We start from the raw sequence: 20,905 nt of genomic DNA, 5'->3' as shown, positions 1-20,905 counted from the left end.
TTCATACTAAGTTATCGTAAGTTTTTATGAATCCACATTTCTATTAAATCATCAAGGCATCTCCATCATCATATTACCACAACAAGTGTGACAGTCAAGTACAAGTTAACAAAGGTACAAAGCAAATTGAAGCAAATTCAAATCAGCCAGCTTGAGAATGGAAAGAAAAAACAAGAGAAATGAATAAACAAATAGAGATCTCAACAAGCTGAAAAATCAAAATAGAAATGATCCACATCCAAAACACAAAATGGAAGGCTGAGATTGAATTCCATGAGACTTTGGGAGGTTGGAGAGAGAGTCATTACTCCAATTCAAATGATGGAAGATAAACCATGAGAAACAACTCACTTTATTATGTGAGACAATTAAAATCAAGAAAAATAACGAATTTAATTGGTCAAGTCAAGATTGAACTGTCTGATAGGGAAGGAAATGACAGTGTGCACTGCCAGGATTAAACACTGTCCTAATTGGGATAATGTGTTGCTTTTTTGGGATAATTAATTTTTGCCATATAAATGCTTAGCAATTAATGCAAAAGTGATCATTATTCCGTTAGGGACAGTGTTCAATCCTGGCAGTGGTGAAAACAAGGTACATCAAGTAAGAAATAGATGGACTAAAAGAGAAGAAAGGAAAGCATCTCAATGGGCCATTATATACCTAGTATAAAAGCATGCCAAGCATCAATCAAAATTGGTTTGAGAAGGTGGATATTCAGATTGGTCAGAGAGGATGAGCAAGGCCGAGTTGTGGTCAATGCAACAACATAGAGGAGCATTGTAAACATTATTCAACTTCCCCAAGTGAGCAGGAAAAAATGATTGGGAGTATCATTTGTCATAAAATGATCTACCACTCCACACCTGAGCCATAAAACCCACACTACATATGTGTAGCAGGCTCAGTGAATAGGTGGTTATCATGTACATACAGTTCTGTTCAGTTGTCTTCTCATCAGGATAAGTTATTCATATGTAATACATGCTGTAGCTTTTTTCAGATTGACAAAAGCATTCAAAAGATAGACTACATACACTGATTCAATGTTTCAGTGTAATCTCATCAACTCAACTGCATGTAACACCCTTTCTGTTACTAAGAAATATCTTCAACAATATTGCCCAAGCAGCTACAGAATTATATGTAGTGAACTTTTGGGACTATTTTTTCCAAGTCAAAAAAGTTCCATGTGGTATAACATGTGATTTATTTATTCTGATGGGCACAAAACTGAGTAGACCTGTATGTACATGATAGCCAACTATTTACTTAGCTTGCTGTACATATTTAGTATGGGTGTTATGGCTCAGGTGAGCAGTATTGGATCCTTTTATGACAAACTGTACTATTAATCATTTTCCTCTTCCAATGTAGGGAAGTTGAATGATGTTCACACTGGAGATGGTTTTTTGTCTTTTTCCCAGAAAATTGGAGGTTACATGGAATAACAAGCCGCCCTGCAAGCCTGGGCCTTGATATATTTAAAAATTACACTTTTGGCTACATGCACCAATCTGTAGACCTAAGGCTACACTTTCACACAAGTCAATTTGACTTTGGCCCATTTGGGTTGTTCAAAAGACCTGCTCCATAAATCTGTGCTTCAAGGCTCAAATCTGACTGAGATACAATCTACAAAGCAGGCTTAATAACCACCTGAGTTTATGAAATATGCCATCTTGTCCCAGTAGCCTTTCAGCCACCAAATAGTGAAACAGGTAACCAGATGAAAAACCTTCCCAGCAACAAACCACTCTGACAGACATAAACTGCTGGTTGACATACACAAGTGGCTTGTGACAGTCTTGTACATTCTCCCATGATTTTGGCAATCATGTTCAGTTGATGATACCATCCCTCGTTGAAGATCCTGAGAGAATTTTAAATTTATGCCTGCTACAGATAGGAATGGAATGACTTCTAGGTTGCCATATGCTGACAAATTGAGTGTGTGGTGACTTCACCACCTTTCACTCACAATCAAATCCCCATATTAGGCTGTTCTCATTGAACCAATATATATCCAAGGTAATTAACATGCTTCAATGTGGTGACTTTGCCACCCGTTCAAAGCAGTGACATATGTGTTGAAGGTTACACAAGAACAAAAGAATGGACTGGAAAAACAGTGAGCCTGTGTGTTGGTAACAATGAAGAAACAATGAAAAATACAGTGTAGTAAGATATGATATATTCATAATGTCAAATCAACATTTCAGATGTTCCCCCAGAAGACAATATGATAGTATTCAAGAAAACATCAAGAACTTATCAAAAAAATCAGACTTGTTTCACATTTCCAATCATCACACAAAAGCTTAAATAAAAGATTAATAATTATTCATTTGGCTTGATGTTTTTTTCCCTTGCTTGATTAATTCCAAACAGTCCATTTCACATTTTACTTTCTCATACACACAATTTACTAGATTTTCATTCCACCTGGTCATTTTTTAGAGTTCTAGTTATTTCACACTTTGATTCATAATTCAAAAAAGTTAAAAAAAGATCAATAGTCATTCATTCAAAGCCTTTTTGAGAGTTCTATTTATTTTGCTTTTGATTCATCACTAGCTTGTTTGAACAGTGGGTGCTGCGCTCTAAAATTGGATTCTTTGAGAAGCAAAACAAAAGTAGACACTTATCAGCAGCTGCATAAGCTATCAACAATGCTGTTATATCTCCTCATGTTGGAGGTAGATCTGTGACTTAAATGAGTGCATGATTGTTCAATACATGAGAAGATGGGTAAATCCAGAAAAATTCAATAGTATAAAGTGTTGTAAATTTACATGGAGATCTTGATACAAATTACAGGCAATTCAACATTTTCAGGTGAAAATGAATCTAAAGAGGTTGTATTGAGATAAGCATTGACCACTTGTCATGTACAGTCCCCTCCAAGTGATTTACGTAATCATTGAAGTTCTGCATTGGCAGGGCCAGGGTTTGTCTCAAACCCAATGATTACATTTCCTAGGTGTGGGGACCTGTACAGTGCCCCAGCAAGGCTCCTATGGGTAATGGGACACATGCTACAATCTGACTCTGTTTGACTGTAGTTACAAACCAATTTGGTTTCTGATCAAAGTAAGGATTGCCCACAGAAACCATATTTTTACAAACTGGCAATGATCACATATCTCTTCATTCACATACGTCAATGGAAACTCAATTTATATACACCCTAAGCTACCCGAAGTGATCAATTGATGTGGAAATGTTAACACTCCCAATTTTCACCAAAGTTTCTCATGCTCAACAAGAAAACCCTGAAATTTTGGACATTCATTGATCAGAAGTGGTCAATGGCTGCACAGATAAACAACATATAAGTAATCAATAAGTGAATTACTTTATTATTCTCTCAAAATTGCAAATACCTAGAAACCAAACAAACTTGATCAAACCAAAAAATCTCAATTCAACTATCCTGAGTCTTTTTTTGTATCTCTGAAGTAAAATCCATATTTTGGTTCAAGAAATTGAGAAATCAGCTTGAGCCATGTATACAAGATGGAGTGAACATTCATTCGTGTTCTGAAGCTTTAACTCTGCATTGAGTCTTCTTCTGCTTATTGAACATTGAAATTGGGCAAAATTAGAAGTTGGATATGATCACATTTCTGATGATTTCCTTGGCCCCTTTGCATTGAAAGAGCCTTCAGATAACTTCAAACATTTCATTTTGATTGCAGTACGGTCTGGTTTCAATTTATCAAACCTTGAATAAATAATTTCACTTTTCTTGAGAATGATTTTCTCTTCATACCACAAATCTGCAAGATGCCAAATCAGTGTCATAGGTATGTAGCGTGTGCTACCTAAATTTCCTAGGTACTGCATTATTCCTTTGAAGTCAGAGCAATCTTCTGCAATTGTTTTCCCTTCAATTGGGGTTAGGGTGATAGGATCATTGCTTTTTGCTAAATAGCTTGTCCATCTAGAGAAATACGCTTCCAAGAATTTCCATCCACTCTCATAAATTTCATCCCAGTTTTTGTACACTTCAAGCCCTGGATGCATTAACCATAAAATACCCATGAATGCTGGTGTGATGTCCTCCTTTGCTCTCTTGAATGCTTTTTGAACAAGAGATTGACTAAGCATAACTTTTCCTTGAGGAAGAGCTGTTAAGGATTGGTCATTCTTTGCTTTTTGCAAAAACATAGATTGTATTATTTGATTGGAATCATCAAAGAAATTTGAAATAGTAATTCTGGATTGAGTCTGTCTTTTTGCGACTATCACTTGCCCATGATTCTTGATGAATTTGAAAAAGATGAATGTTGGCACTATATTTGTGTCCTTATTCTTTGGACTATCTTTATGCAACAAAGTTCTCTGCCTAAATGATTCAACCATTAATGTGTCTTGTCCCCTCATTTTGCAAACCATCTCACAACTATGAATGAATGACAAGTAGTTCAAAGAAGATTCAGGGATAGAATCCCTGTAGATGGATGAACTGGCCCATATTTGTAACATCCTATGGGTGGTCTGTGGAGGTATCTTGTTATCATCTTTGAGAGACATCGTGTAGCTCAGCAGATTCTCAGATCCAAAAGGGAGGCGGCGGCATTTTTTCATTCCCCTAGTAGAAGGACAGAGGTATTGCTCTTTGAAAGAAGTGATGTCTTCCTTCAAGAACTTGTGTAGAAATTCCCATGCATCTTGGATCAACACATTGATAGGTGTTGAAACTTTTTCTCCTTGCCAAGAGATCATGTTTAAAGCTCCAATGACTCCTGTGACTAAATCAGTTTTGATTTTGTTGATAGCTAGATTTATTTTGCTTGAAATTGCCTTTTCATTGACAGAATCTGGGATGTCCAGGCTAGCTAAGTGTTTCAAGGAGTCAAAAGCATCCTTGATCTCTTCAGAAAGACCATCCTTTTTCCAGATGGCTAAGCTGTATTGCCATTGGAGAAAACCTATCAAGAGATGTGGTACAACATATTGAGATTCAGGAATTTGTGAATTGAATGATTCATTTTGAAGTCCAGGAGCAATTTCATCCAGTGGTTCTGTGATTGGTTTTTTCCCCTTGACATCTCCCAAAGGCAAATAATTAGTGTACTTGCGTCTTTTTCTATCACCATCATCATATTGAAACAAGGGTGCCATCGTTTCAGGTGTTATTCCTTCACTACTGGGATCTTGAGGGACAGGAGGACTTTCAGTTATGTGGTCCAATTCAACCAATGACCCCATTCTTTCACCAGAACTTTGTGATGTCATTGGTGTGAGTTGTTTATCAAAAGATCTCAAGGAAATTGACGGTCCAGATGATTGGTCAGGGATTATGTGATTATGAAATTCGAAGTAAACTTGATCTAATTCTGGAATAACATTGAGGTCAATAAGCTGTTTATTGTTATCTTCTTTGGTATCATGCAAATTTGAGTATGCATGTGGAAAAGTCCCACAACCTTGGTCAGTGTCACAGAATTTCTGAACTTTGAAGTCATCTCCTACACCTGGGATTCTCATTGAGCTTGGACTTTTTAGGGGTTGAGAAAATGGAGAAGCTATTGTAAAGAAAAGAAGAAGCTGGATTAACCCTGCAACTTGAATGAGAAAATAGATCATTGTTATTGATGCACTTTTTGGTTTGGGGGGGATATAGTGGAAGGTACTGTTGATTTGTGGAGGATAAAGGGAAAGGATTTGAGTTTGATCATGAGTTCTTTTGATCTAGAATTCCAAGATCATTACACTTTCTCATTCATTGTTTCTAAGAATTAATTACATCTCATGACACGTGTATCATGCAGGAATATCTATGAAACTTTCTTGGGTGATGTATAAGGATTTGTATCAGATTACGTAACTGAGTGAACCTGTTGTGTTTCATAATGATTATTAAGTTAGGACAAGTTTTCAACTTCAAGTCAATCATCAAATGAATTTGTTCCAAACACAACTTAAGACCTGTTTAAGTCTCCTAGCTCACCAATATGTGTATTTGTATGCAGCAATCACATTTACATTCATTTCTGAAGGAAGCATAGGGTTTTGTCCCAATGATTTTTGATAATCTTGATAAAAAAATTGTACAGCTCCCTCATCAAAGGCATATGTGGAAGAATATTACATGTCAGTTGGGTCAGGTGATCAAAAAAAGATACCACATCAGACACCTCTCAGGTTGTGGGTGCACTCAAATTTTTGTGGGCATGGCATCACATTTTTTTCAAATGGATCGCTGGACACCATGATTTTTTTTCATTGATACAAGAAAAACATTCATGTAATTGATCATGATGTGGTTCATTTGTGATCCTAACACAGCATCACTTTGATATCCAAACCTTGAAGTATCAAAATCAGGCATATATGCCAGAAAGAAAGTGATCAATCAGTGTGTTTTCTACAGGAGAACCTCCAGTATCAAATTCTCCCAGTGCATAAGGTCACAAGAAACCTCTCCACTGTTTTAACAACTCAAATTTGGTCTTGATGATGGATTTTTCAGGTTTGTTGTGATAATTCAAAAGGCATTCCAACACCCTTTTTGGGGGTTTGTTTTGAGCCTTGGCCCTAGGCACGCCCACCATCAGGAGCTCTCCAGGTGTGCTTTTTGTGCCGTGCCCACAACCTGAAACACCTCAGACTTGGCCAAGGTCCCAACAGGGCCTTGGTATGCCCCTATAGAGGGTAGTGATCTGTAAATCAAACTTTTGAGCTCCCACAAAATTGGGCTTCATGGGATTATGGACATATGTCTTAGATTTTGCCAGTATCTGCCCATTTCAGAGTCACTAAAACTTTGATATTGCATATTTGAACAATTAAACTTGTCTGAGAGCTATGGGTAAAGCCAGGAACAAGTTTCTGTGGAAGCTCAAAAGTCATATTTGTAGATCACTACCCTTCATAGGGGAATACCCAGGTCCTGTCCCAGAAGTTGTAAGGTCTCTCTCTGATAGACCTTCACTGAATCAAAGTCACAATTGGCCGAAGCCAGACAGAAGTAACACCAGAGTATATTCCTGAAAAGCCTATAGTAAAGATCAATCAATAAAGAGAACTACAGAGAGAAGGAGGAAAAGGAGTTCCTCCAAGAGGGAGCCATACCTATAGTAAAGATCAATCAATAAAGAGAACTACAGAGAGAAGGAGGAAAAGGAGTTCCTTGAGAGAAAACCCCAAAAGGGAGAGAGGATGGGTCTCTATATAAGAACAACTATACAACACTCCTGTAACCAAATACCACATGTGTAATCCTACTCATAACCCATACTCATCCCTTACAGAAGTACTGTCACTTGGAAAAAGAAATCTCTCTTCCTCCCATTTCAAAACATCCAGATTTTTTCCTACAAACCCACATTCTCTTACACCACCTATCAACAATGGACATATGTAATGACCCCCAAACACTCCTCCAGACTTCTTGCACATTTAGGTCAAATCCCTTCCTAATCCCAACAGATTTTCAACTGCCACTGATCCATGGCTCTCTCATGGTATGCATAACCCTCACAACTGCAACTGCCAATTTATCAATCCTGTAAGCCTTCTGGAGCCCAGCAAGGCCACTAGCTTTGCTCTGCTGATATATTATGCTGCAAGAGAAGACTCATGATTGATTGGTGTATGTCCATGATTAAGCTTGTTCACCTCTCACCGCTCCGCAATCTTGATCTGATATGTTTGATCAGTGCTCAAATGGTAGCAACCATGATTATAACACACAAAGATGGTGTTTCAATAAGTTGAATCACAAAAAAGACTTGGATTGACCTGGTGTTTTCCACAACAATTGGCATTCAGGACTTAACATCAATCTTTCCTAGCAAGTCTATTCAAGAAATCAACATCAGTAAATCAAAATCAGGTCAAGCTCAAGTACAGTTGAATGAGTGAATCAGAGTCTCTTGTGAAGGTGAAGAGGTGTCTTCAAATTGACATTAAACAAAGCTAGATGGTTGTACTAGTAGAGCTCAACTTTGAGAAGATTTCAGTTGATATTCATTCAAAAGATATACATCTCAAGACATGTTTTTGTTTCTACCTCTTCCCCGTAGAGAATTTGCAAAAGAGGATGTGTATTCAAAAGAGACCAAAGTAGACATTTTCATGAGAATTGAATGTTGTTTTCCTAAGAGCTACAACATTGAATATCATATGGTTCTTGGGGAAATTTTTAAATTGAATGCAATATCTGAAGAGTGCACTTAGATGCACTGACAATAATTTTTTTCAAAGTTATAAGAACACTAGCCTCATAGAATTCCACAAGCCAATATTTGTGCAAAGAAACAACAACAAAATCATGAAAGTGAGCAAAGGTGTAGATCAAAGCCCATTCTCAAAGGAAAAAAATGAGCAGGACTTAGTTGGAACCAAGATCAGTGAAAGTTATCCCTCCCAGTTTGTTGTGGTAACCTTTTCCTCTCAATTCATATGATGTCCTCCTCACTGCCAGCATTAAAGAGGTTCCCTGGCCTAGGCTGGGAATCTCATTGAGAGTGGAAGGGGTCATCAAATCATCTTGCATCACACAACTTAGTCATAAAACATATGCTACATATGTGCAAACATCTGAGTGAATCCTTAGCTATTAGCCACATATAGTTCCACTCAGGTATCTGCTCATCTGGATAAGCAAATTGTTGGGATAGTCCTATGTGACTTTCAAATCAAGTATGTAAAAGTCCTGCAAGACTAACCCGAGATACATAGATTCTAGATGTGTGCTCAACAAACATGTGACATCATGTGAAAACTGTTATGTAAAAGTTTCTCTATATATTCCTACTGGAGCAGTCCAGGAAAGGTGCTTCTTCTTCAACTTTCCTTTGTCTCTTTCTCTGACTGCTCCAGGTAGGACCTTTCTCTTTCCTTTTGTTTTCTCTGTTTTTGTCCATGAAATTTACATACCTTTCCTTTTTCTCTTTCTCTGACTGCTCCAGAGCTCAAGACAAATCACATTTGATACTTCCTGTAACTTTGTTCAGAATGAGACAAGCATTTTGAAAAATTGACTACATACATTGCCATGGCTACTTGGGATACATTCATGAAGCTGCACCGCCAACATATTTACCTCGGATTACAAAATCCGAGGTATTCTCGGATGCAAAACCTCGGACAGAAGCTTCCCGAGGTTTTGATCCGAGGTAATTCTCAGGGCAAAAACCTTGGACAAGGTCTGTCCGAGGATTTGCCTCCGATGATGCCTTGGATTTCTCAACCCGAGGCATCTATGCTGGCAGTGCTGTGTGTAACAGTAACAGAAGGGGAGTGTGGTCCTTATAACACCCAAAGATTTTTGAGATAAACAAAGATTTGTTTAACAACTTTTTTTGAATTTGATTCATTCCAGAAAGAAGCTATGATGAATGTTTTGTGTATCAACTCGGAACTTCATATACCGGGAGTCATTACATATGTCCATTGTTGATAGGTGGTGTAAGAAAATGTGGATGTGTTGAAATGGGAGGTGGAGAGATTTCTTTTTCTGAGTGACAGTAATTCTATAACAGGACCTGGGTATGTATGCCCCTATGAAGGATAGTGATCTACAAATATGACTTTTGAGCTTCCACAAAGACTTGACCCGGACTTTAACTATTTAATCTTTCAAATCAGTTGTACAAACCTTTAACAACTCTGAAATGGGCAGAACCCGGCAACATCTGATGGTTTGTGCTGTGAGTCTTGATGACACCTTTGGGATTAGGATAAAAGAGGTGAAAATACCTTGTCCTATCATTTGATTGGTAGGTGTTTAAAGGCCTGATAAATGTGGGGCTGAAATTACATACATGAAGACCCATAAAGTATATGCAGTCTTGGGGTTTATCAGGATAATTATCAGGGTGTTTCAGGCCAAACCCAGATCCTATGGTCTACCAATTCAGGAAAGCTTGTCACCAACTCTGCGCCAATTTGCTTGAGTTTGGCGGGCAAAGGTCCATAATATCAGCCTAACTCCAGAATGCTTTGAGCATCAAATGAAAGTTTCAAACCAGTCTGATAACTGCATGCCACAAGTCAGTTCTTTTACTAGTTCTTGGTTTGCTTTATGAACAGATATTGAGCATTGCCAATGAGAAGGATGATTTCTATACATTCAATAATTAATTTAACTTCAACTTTTTCAAACAAAGTAAGAAACAATTCAATACAATCTTTCAACACAAAACCCCTTTACAATCCATCCAAACCACTTTCTGTTTATAAAAAGATTCTTCTGAAGATCTAGCTATTAAGCAAATCCCATCCCTTTCAAAAAATCATCAAATAAATTTAAAACAGAAGTTGAAAACCTCTTTTGAACAACTCTTCAGCTTGCCAACCCAAGATGATGGGTAAAACATCTAAAATTCCAAAATCAGGCCAATATCTGTCCACAAAATGAACTGAAGGACCTAAGGCTTCAATCTTTGAAGAAGTTTTCATTGTGTCTAATGTAGTTTGCCAAAGTAAGAAATCCGATAATCTTCGGACACCTGAAGTTCGTACTAAGATATCTAATGGTGGTGAATGGGATGTGTATATGTGTTTACCTATTGTTTCAATATCAATCATTCTGGTATTCGTTTTTTTTTTGGTAAAAGAATGGTTAGAATGAAAGATTTGCAAGGGTTTGGATCATGGGATTTGGATTTGAACTTACGAAGTAGGTTGGTTTTGTGAAATTGAATCTTGTACTGTTCTACAAAGGGCAGTAGCCATTTCTTCTTGTGAAGAATAAGGAAATGCAACATTCAAACAACCACTAAGATCACAGAAACCCAATTCGAAAATCCATATCAATATCAGTCAAAAAGAAATGAATCGATTTTTGGGGGTTCGAAATCAGTTAAAGCTTTTTTCAAAAACTTACCGTGTGTTATGAGCTGTCATTGATTCTACTTTGGCTACTGAATTTTGAATATCAGCTGGTAGAAGATCTTTTCTACCAATCACCACTACTCTAATCCCATATCGATCCAATAATTGACTACAAAAAAAACAAAACAAAAAACAAGAGTCTCATAAATCATTGAATCGAAATGTTCAAAATTGCCCCCAAAAAAATCGATCAATTTTTGTTTGTATGCATGCAAAACTTACCCTCTTTCACAAATTTCGATTAATTTGGTTCTAGCCATGTCCATTAATTTGCTAACTTCATGTGCAGGTCTATTAAAATTATCTATAGCAAATGCATAAACTGTTACATTGGGTACTTCTAATCTCAATAATAATTCCAAAACCTAAAAAAAACCGAACAAGCAAACGAAATTACATCATTAATTCCAATCTTCTTTAATACGATTTTCTTTAGAAAAAGAGGGATTGAAAAATTACTCTTTTTAAAGCTTCAAATCCAGCCATATGACCTTCTTCAACTGGAACTCCATTCGTACGACTAAACCTACGATTACCATCCATAATAAAACCAACATGACGAGGTGTAGGACCTATACCAAAAGAACAAATCAAGAATGCAAGAACAGTTTCAATTTCATTTGAGCGTATGAGGTTTCAAGAAATTGAGAGGTCGCCTACCTTGTTTCAAGGTTTGAATGACCAAAGTTCTTAGAGTAGGATAAAAAGAAGCAGGTATCATTTTAGGTAAGATTGAAAGAATCGATTGCATATTGAATTGAAACTTCATCTTTTCGACAGAGCTTTGTATTAAGTTATGTACTCTTCCTAATCGTTAAAGTGAACTTGACTCCTGTTAGGTGAAAGTGGACTGAGGGACTTTAGGAGAGAAGCAAGATTACTCCTGTGCTTTTGTTTTTAATGTTGATGTTGATTTTGAAGTGTGATTTGAATTGGGTTGATTAGATCAAGTTTCTTTTGAGGAGATTGATATTTGATGATGGATAAGTTTGAAGATCATCTCAAGACTTTCTTAGTTTCCCTTCTCAGGTTGCAATGACAGTTGCTAGTGCTACGAACCGATGCTGAGAATGATCGAAAGACAACATACAATGTAGTTTCCTAAACTGTATTGATTTCAAATATAGTTATCAAAAGTACCTTTCGAATTAGACATTAAATTATGAGGTAGTTTATCCAAATTTTAAGTTACGATTGTCCTTGATTACCATTTTACCATCTCAATGCTTACTTCCATCAGTCTATCATTCATCAAACTATCATTATCATTATTATCAACACTAATAGAGCAATCCATCAAACAATGAGTACAAATCAGGAACTAACGGTGATTAAATCAAAATTAAAAACATGGGAAAGAGAATTCAAAAAATCCAATGGAAGAGATCCAACCAAATCAGATATCAAATCAAATCCAGAAATCGGTAAACTACTCATTCTCTTGACTCACTTGCATTCTGAACCAATCAAACTAAGATATGATTCATTTACTTTGATGTAGCTAAATTATATTCAACTTATAATACAACAAAATCAAATGATCGAAAAACGTCCCATTCATCAAAACCTTCAACTTCTTCTACACATATCTCTAACTCAGAATCAACATCATGTATGCAAACAACACCACAAAAACAAAGATTAGAAGACAAATCAAACACAAAAAAATCTCATCAAATCAATAATTCTTTATATCAAAATCCAAATTCACCTATCAAACTTCGACAACTTTTACTTTCGAATTCTCCTAGAAAAAAATCTAATGGGAAGATGACAAATACAAAAGGTTTAAAGAACAATCAAAGTAATACCACTTCTACACCCAAGAGTAATCCATTTGAATCTAATTCAGGTGGAGGAAAAGGAAGTCCTGATTTATTTGCCGATTTATTATTACAAGCCAAAGATACACCACGTACGAAAGCTAGAAAATATTTAATAGGAGTCGGGAGTCCCCTAAAACCTAAACCTAACTTAAATAGATCTGAATCGACGACTACCATCAATGGAGGAGGAGGAGGTTTATCGACTTTTTTGAAATCTAGAACAGATGAAAGTCAATCTAAAGTTAATCAAGTTCAAGAAAAGGTTGAAATTGAAGATCAAGATGAAAATTCTGATGATATTTTGGGTCCTTCTCCTTTTAAACCTAAACCATCTGGACAACTTCCATTCCGATGTTTATTTGATGATCAAGAAGCATCAACTCAAAGTACTCAAAGTCCCATTAAACCAAATCCGATCAACAAACTCAATATCAAATCATCAATTCCATTTATTCCAAACAATTCACAGAATTCAATCGGAACTTTATCAGAGTTTCCAGGTTGTGGACAACTAGATTTACAAAAACAACGACAACAAGCAGATAAGAACCGAATACCAGTAGGAGCCAAGAGGAAACGAATGAAACCGGGTGAAGAAGATGCAAGTTTTTATGAAGATATCAATGATCCTGATCTAGATGGACTTTCAACGATCAAAAAAGTGATTAGAAACACTACCAAACGAACTAAAGTAGATCGGACTAATTCTAATGTAATCAAACGCAAAACAAATCAATCACAACTCAACGTGTCTACTCGTTTACCGGTTAATAAAACTAAAGATTCAAGAGATTGTGATGGATCTGATTCAGAAGAAGAAGGTTTAGCAAAAATGCCAGATTTACCATTCGGAGCTCAAAGTCAAACCAGCGTGATCACCGAGCTTGAAACCTTTACGTTTGCACCTACAGATCCTAATTCAAAACCAGTTCCAACGATTCCTCAACAAATTAATTCAAAGCTAAAAGTAAATAAATCAAAACCAGATTGGAAAGGAAAAGGAAAAGCTACTACACCTCCTTTGCTAATTGAAGAAGAAACTAAACAAATCAAAGTTACCGGGACTCAAAAAGTAATGGTTAGACCCTACAAACCAGTTAATGAAATCCAAATGAAAAAACTAAGAATGACGAATATTTTTCAAGAACCCGAACCGAATATTTCCGAAAGTTTAGGACCATTAAATGATGAAGCAGTAAGTAGTGAAGAAGAAGAAAATTTGGAAGAGATCAATGATGATGGTTTGATGAAAGAAGAAGAAGAAGGAGATATTATTGTTTCGGAAGAACTTTTGAATTTACTTAATCTTGATGCAGTTTCAGGTAATGATCGAAAGATTCTGAAGAGAGAAAAAGTACGTGAAGAGAAGGTCAGAAGGGTTTTAGAGGGATCTAATTCGAAACCGATTAAAGAAATCAAAACTGATCCAGTGAAGACGAAAATTACAAAACCTATTAAAACCTCACTTAAGACTAAGCTTCAGAGTGTTGGAGGATCAACTAATTCAAAGCATCAAAGGGAAAGTTCAGTGGATTTAGGTACTGAGGAGTATGGGTTGAGTGAGGATGAGATGGAGGATGAGGATGAGGATGATGATTGGGAAGAGGATCCAGAAGGTTGGAAAGAACTGGATGGTGATGATGGATTATATAATGATGATTATGAATTATAAAGAGATGTAGATTGATTTACTATTTGAAATGCTTTTTGTTTTGTAGTTTATATTTGAGAGGTAATTGTGGAGGTTTCCAACTTATTGAAGGTTGTTTGTTGATTTGTATCATTAGTGTTTTTCACTCAGGTATCAAAGTTTTATCATTGGTTTTTTTGGAGATTAGATTTTAAGGATTTAAGGATTATAGAAATGGGTTTTTCTTGTGGTTTACCTTCAGATGAGGATATAGTAATAAGTTTTTAAAGGGTTTACAAGTTCTAATACTATATATGTATATGCAATTAAGGAAAGCTCAATATCTTTACAAATGATGTTAGGCTTGGTTATAATGTGTTGATTGATTTGATTTTTTGTCCCTTCTGTACTCTTCGAGGTGGGTTTCTAATCATGAAGCCCTCCACCCCGAACTTCCTTAGCTTACATATCTCTTCCAAAGGTGCTTCATCGGCCTTTGTTTGGGTGCAACTGTTTCTATCTTCACTAAAATTTAAATAAAACCAATGCCAATGCCAATAGGAGGTGAAATGTTTGATTGCACCTAAACGTGAAATAGTACACCTAAATAGTCATCACGTTGATAAGGAACGTATATCTCACGTGAAGCTAGAGTTATGACAAAGAGCCGCTTTGATCGAAGTGAAGCTGCTACAAATTCCAAGCGTCAATCAAAGCCTGGACGGTGACACTATGACCATATGCAGAGACAAGAGGCGTAGTGGCGAATAGGAGAAGGCAAACAGAAATCAAGAACATATAAACAGTGGGTGTAAGCTTTACTACTTCGTACATACATAGAGGGTCCAAAAAGATTGATCAGAAGGCAGTCAAAACTTTGATTTTGGAAGCCCTGTTGAGGTCTCCTAGATTCTAGTTTGGGAGTACATCTTCTAACACAAATCCATCATCCATAATCACTGCAATCCTGAATTCATAACTCTGCCGAGTTGATGGTTTGTTTTCTTGGCCTTTTAGAACCACCGAAGCATGTGGCACATTCATTCCATGCTCTCCTTGTCCCTTACTGTCATGTTGTACAAAAACAAATACATCTTCTGGTGTCTGATTACTCATATAATACCATCTTTGATGAGTCCCATACTTCCATGGTTGGACTGAATTGTTCAGGTCTGTAGGCTCAATTTCTAAATCCGGGATGTCTGTTTTCTTTAGCGATCGCCAATCACAAAAAGCAAGAGGATTATCTTCGACAACTTTAACCGGTCTCCAAACATTGAAGACAACAACACGCTTTTGATCCATGATTGCTTCCCAAATGTCGAGATCATCAGTATAAAACGAATTTCGTGTTAATCTCTTGATTTGGCTTGTCAAGTATTCTGCCCCTTTTGGTGATAAATCCGAGTGTATGATTGGTGTAGGTGGAATAGATACTTCACCAGGGCGACCTCTGATAGTCGTTGAATAACAGAATGCGCTACTTGATCCTGTCCTGAGTAGATGGCCAAAGCTGGTAAGTCCTCATCCTAATTATGTATTCAAGACGAATTTTCAAAGCAAATTTTCTTACAGTTCCTTGACGAGTGCAACAGAATCAGCTTGCAAAGATTTTGTGTAGTCGTCCGAGAATGGTTCAAACTGACGAAGCCATGGTATATTCCGCGTCTCAACAGTGAATCCGTTTGTTTTCAGTTGAGGATCGATTTCATGCTGATTTCTAAGGTCGTGAAGCATGATTTTTTCTCGTGAAGGGCTTTGTTCGAAATAATCATTGCTCACCCCTGTATAGGAGTGAACGTACGCCTCAGTCAAACTCTGATCTAAACAGAAAGACGTCAGATCAATTTGGATCATCATGAAAAGAATTGACCTCTGCTTGGTTGAAGAACTTAGTGAAGGCTAACCTGGCTTCATCTGTTTGAAGAAAGGCCTGCATCTTATAAAAGAATGACAAGATAAAACGAGAAAGAGGCAAAGACGAATGGACAATGAATGCATAATGATTGTTCAAAAAATGAGTGATTATTCTCTTGTAGGCACATTAGAGAGCTGAAAGGATCATGGACTTTATGATCGGTATGAGTTAAATTTAACACGAAACTCCAATGTCTTCTGTTGCAAAAAGACTGCGAGAGGCGCGACAAGCGGAGAAACTTGTAAATTTACAGGTCGAGCTCCGAGTACTACCTTTGCTAAAACGGTTGACCGGGTCGACCGCACAAGAGAAGACAAGAGAGGCCAAATTTCGCCGCAGCCTGCTGCGAAGCCGCTGCGCAGCTCACAGAGAGCAACACCACGGAGTGGTCCGGCCCATCTGCAGACGGGGACGGAGGCCGTCTGCAGACGGGCCTTTTTTTATATAGTCACGGACCGTCTGCAGGTAGGCGCTGGTCCCACCGTATGCAGACGGCCTTTCGAATATCGCCTGTAGCCAGCCTGCAGGCCGACTGAAGACAGGATGTAGAGGGTTGACTGCCGGTCTGCACCGGTTTGGGACCTGCTCGAGACCACTCACAGATAGTGCAAAGGCTCAACAAGAAGCCAGTGAGATGACTGCCAGCCTTGAAATGCGGCTAGCAGACGGTCAATTGGAACAAGCAAAATAAAATCATTTTATTGACAGTATCATAATTTTGATCAGATGTGTGTGACAATATTAAGTATAATAGCTACATTATATGAAGATCCAAATCTTTTACTTTTAAACTGAATAAACATGGTTCTTTGGTTGAACATAGGAATGATCGGGTGTGGGTGTGAAAGTAGATGATTTCAAAGACTGTTCATTGTGTAGAAAGTTTTGTGGAGAGCTCCTCAGGTGAAGATTAGAGACGTGTTTGAAGAGTTTAACAAGAGTGTGAATGTGAATGCAGACCAATTGATATGTAGGTTGAGATCTTTCATCGGTATTGATACTGAGAAACTGATGGAATTAATTGAGTGAGCAAGAAAACAGTGGATCATTATTTTGAATGTTCATCAAACACTTACAGATGTAATTGCTAACACTCCAAGTCAATCATAACATCACTCTGAAGAATAAGAATGGATTTGATCTTCATATTGTTCTCGTCTTGGATTACATGCACCACCATCTTCTCTGAATGTAGAGAGACCCAGGAACACTTGGAATCTTGATGAGAACCATGTCAAGTGGACATTGTGCAGGACATCAAGCCAGTGGTTCTTTTGAATTCAAGAACACTGGTTGAGTCTTGGAAACTTTACATACAAATCGATTTGAAAAATTGTGTTTTTCGTAGTTTGAGAGGTACCATGCGACTAGATTGTGATTGATTTGAGTTAACTTGACAAAAATGACTGAAAATGGAAAGTACTAACCAGATTTGAGAGATAGAGCAAGCAATTCTAGAGCAACACTTAAGGGAAGGTAAGTGAGGTAAAATGTTAGGTTTGAGAAGGTCAATCAAAGGTTGAGGTTTGAAATCAGTAATTATACCAGGAGGACGAGCTCATTGAACCATAAAAAGGACATTGGTCGGCTGTGGGTCATAACAATTCAAGTCGGCTAAAAGATGTTATCGAGGCTGCTGTCCGTAAATGACCAAAGATCCTAAAGTACCAATCAAAAGTTGTCCAATCGAGATTAGAATATGATTTGAGATCAGAAAAATTTGTGGTAAACCAGTGAGAGCATTTTGAAAGAAGCTGACCAAGTAGATCGATGATAATGGAGTTGATTGAGATAACAGAAGCTCGAATACCAAGAATCAAGTTTGGCTAAGATGGCAGAAAGAGTTGGTGAAGGTAATGAATTTGAATCAAAAGGTATCAATGTTAAATGACGAGATCATGATCTGAATTCCAAATCCATTTAGAGTACTTAATGTTGAATAAGTTCATGATTTAAAGCTGAAGAAAGTGAAGTTAAGGCTAAAGAGTTTGATGAGTTGATGGATTAATTAGGTTGAATGAAATTGAGCATAAATTGATGAAGGTTAGCAATTGAAAGTGGTGATTTGATTGATTGAATTGAACCTGGTTATCAACCATTCTTTTGTTGATCGAGGAAGATTATCCCAGGTCGTGATAGTTGTTCATGATGTTGGACTTGTTGGAGTTGATTGATGAGATGGTTGGGTGAACTAACTTGCCCAGGGTATTTTACCGAGTTTGTTAACTGTGGCTGTCGGGGCCATCCCAAACCGATGAGTTGAGGCAAAATGAAGTCGAGCGGCAGCCAATCTGCCAGAACCGGCCGCACTTCAGAGCTCCTGCCCTTTCAGCGGCCTGGCAGACGTCTGACAGGCGCTTGCCCGCCCTTTTGCAGACTTAACCATGTACACCAGCTGCAGTCTGCCTACCAACGGTACTCGATTGGACTGCAGCTGGTATGTAGCCGGTTCTCACAGACCAATTTCAGGCCATTTACAGGCCACTTTCAGGCAATTATCCGACGATTTCAGGACCCCGACCACTTGCAGACCTCACCGACGATATTTCTGCTCAAGAACCACTCCGTGGTGTAGAGCTTGGTATGACCAGATTGACCGTACAGCCAAGCCCAGCTCTTGTTCAGCAATATCAATAATGCATATTCCCAACAATACTCATCGTTTTCGTAGTGTAGTAGTTTGAGGCGGCGCATGTCTCAGTGCATTGAATCATTGATAGTGGGTTCGAGTCCGTGTGTACTTTTTTGCTTTTACATTTTGGTCTCATCACAGAAAAAAAAACCAAGTCTTTTTTTGAAAAAAATATTTCATTTTTCTCGCTCAGTCAAGAGCTCAAATGACATTGTCATAGATGATTGCACTGACACATATCCAAGATCAAAACCTTGATTTCATTTCAAAATGTCAGCAAAAAAGAGAAACCCAACCAGGCTTGAACTGATGCAGGCAAGAACTCTGTTGTCACAATCCAGCCTTGTCATACCGTTCAATCAAATGTTCTTATCCTGCTTTGAGTCAAACGAGTCAGTGTAGCGCTCACAGCTTGGGTGAAGTTGCACAAACGGACTGTGTGCTTGATTTCAACATACCGAGCTATATATATGTGCTTTATGAGCAATCGAAAGCCTTAATGAAGTTTTCTGGAAATGAAACCGCTTGTAGATGACTGCATAATTGCTGCAGAAAGATAAAAAGGATTACAAACGTGTACCACGCCGAGATCTGACTCCGGAACCACCAGTGCGGTGGTTTCGTAACAAATCTCACAAAGGTTCAAAGCCTGCGCGCAGGGCAGAAACTTTGCGCGCAGAAAGTGAAACATCATTGTTGAAGTACAAGAGAGGAGATATGATAATTTTTTTAATCTTGATTAGTCTTGTGAGCCTTTTGGTGACGAAGATCAGAAATTCAAAGTATTCTAAATCAAATTAATTGCTCAAATGATGAAGCTGGTGATTTTCATCACAACCATTTAATGAATCCTTACTTTGTAGCTATCCTGTCAATACTAAATTTCAACTATCAGTGACCATCCTACACCGCCAACATATTTACCTCGGATTTTGTAATCCAAGGTATCCTCGGATGCAAAACCTCGGACAGAAGCTTCCCGAGGTTTTGATCCGAGGTTATTTCCAGGGCAAAAAAATACCTCGGGCGAAAACCTCGGACAAGGTCTGTCCGAGGATTTGCCTCTGATGATGCCTCGGATTTCTCAACCCGAGGCATCTATGCTGGCAGTGCTATGAAACTTCAATCTAGTTTTGTCATCAAAAACTGATCTGCATCAGTTGATGATCATAAGTGATTATCTACCTAAATACTAAAAAGATGGACCACTCACATGAGTTTGGACCTCTCCTCTCCTCCGTTGATCAGGTCTGCCTCCGGGTATCAGGGGCTGTTCCCTTTTTATTTGACGTCTCCATTGATGAGCTTTTGTAGTCAAGCTGTTTTCAATGGCACCTTTTATCTCCTTTTGTTATTTACATACTACTAGCACTACTGGGCGGTGGGCGCCGCATCAAGGGCTCACATTGGCCTTATGCGTTGTCATTCCTGCCTATGTAGATAGCAGTGTCTGAAAAAATGCCAATGCCACCGGTCTTTGCCCATTACTGATTGTAAAGTGGCTTTCATCATTACACAACCACCTTATCATACTCAAATGAACACATTGTGGATGTACCATCCACTCCTCAATTAGCTTTGAAATTGAGCAAGTGGTATTTAATGAGTCAAGTTCTGAAAAGGTTGAACCCAACACCCTTTCATCTATCTTACTTTGAAAGTTTCAGAGAGTGTTATGAGGGAGTGGCAGAGCCCTGCCTTTGGGTTGGTTCTTGTGAGCCAGCCGCCTGGCCTGCCTTGCGCCCTGGGTCAGTGGGTGGGATTCAACATTTTTCTTTTTACTCCCTCCTTCCTCTTTCTATTTGGGTGGGAGGGTGGTTGCAAAAAGATTTCTCTTTCCTTAGACAAAAGATAAATTGAGAATCAAATGAGATTGATAAAGTGATCATGTCTACTTGGGTGGTGAAAAAGATGCAAGTTAAAATTTTTGGAATTTGAATTCCCAATTCTAACTCACGCAGTACCAGTGCCACATACTGCCTGTGCTTGTACATACACCCCTGTTCTGCTGTTAGGTCTCTGTCAGTTATGAGGAGTGTCTTGCA

General features: G+C 38.0%; 4 protein-coding genes across 4 annotated transcripts; 1 reads left to right on the top strand and 3 right to left on the bottom strand.

Annotated features, from left to right (window-relative positions):
- Positions 1–3,624: 3,624 nt before the first annotated feature.
- On the bottom strand, positions 3,625–5,499 carry MELLADRAFT_107212 (uncharacterized protein; the record flags this gene model as incomplete). The annotated part of the gene is made up of 2 exons (XM_007410762.1): positions 3,625–4,160; positions 4,410–5,499. 2 exons carry the CDS (start codon positions 5,497–5,499, stop codon positions 3,625–3,627), a joined length of 1,626 nt encoding a protein of 541 aa, XP_007410824.1.
- Positions 5,500–10,225: 4,726 nt separating this feature from the next.
- MELLADRAFT_87649 (uncharacterized protein) lies at positions 10,226–11,575 on the bottom strand (the record flags this gene model as incomplete). Its single annotated transcript, XM_007410761.1, has 7 exons — positions 10,226–10,242; positions 10,287–10,549; positions 10,637–10,738; positions 10,847–10,963; positions 11,077–11,219; positions 11,314–11,426; positions 11,515–11,575. 7 exons carry the CDS (start codon positions 11,573–11,575, stop codon positions 10,226–10,228), a joined length of 816 nt encoding a protein of 271 aa, XP_007410823.1.
- A 582-nt stretch (positions 11,576–12,157) lies between these two features.
- Positions 12,158–14,665, top strand: MELLADRAFT_116697 (uncharacterized protein; the record flags this gene model as incomplete). Its single annotated transcript, XM_007410896.1, has 2 exons — positions 12,158–12,278; positions 12,356–14,665. The coding sequence occupies 2 exons, from the start codon at positions 12,158–12,160 to the stop codon at positions 14,350–14,352; spliced, it is 2,118 nt and encodes a 705-aa protein (XP_007410958.1).
- Positions 14,666–15,222: 557 nt separating this feature from the next.
- MELLADRAFT_36530 (uncharacterized protein) lies at positions 15,223–15,615 on the bottom strand (the record flags this gene model as incomplete). The annotated part of the gene is made up of 1 exon (XM_007410760.1): positions 15,223–15,615. The coding sequence occupies one exon, from the start codon at positions 15,613–15,615 to the stop codon at positions 15,223–15,225; it is 393 nt and encodes a 130-aa protein (XP_007410822.1).
- Positions 15,616–20,905: the final 5,290 nt, after the last annotated feature.

The sequence above is a fragment of the Melampsora larici-populina genome (genome assembly GCF_000204055.1).
Source record: "Melampsora larici-populina 98AG31 unplaced genomic scaffold MELLAscaffold_22, whole genome shotgun sequence".
In the NCBI taxonomy this organism is placed as follows: domain Eukaryota; kingdom Fungi; phylum Basidiomycota; class Pucciniomycetes; order Pucciniales; family Melampsoraceae; genus Melampsora; species Melampsora laricis-populina.
The sequence above is the reverse complement of the archived record's forward strand: the minus strand, read 5'-3'. Positions and strand labels throughout refer to the sequence as shown.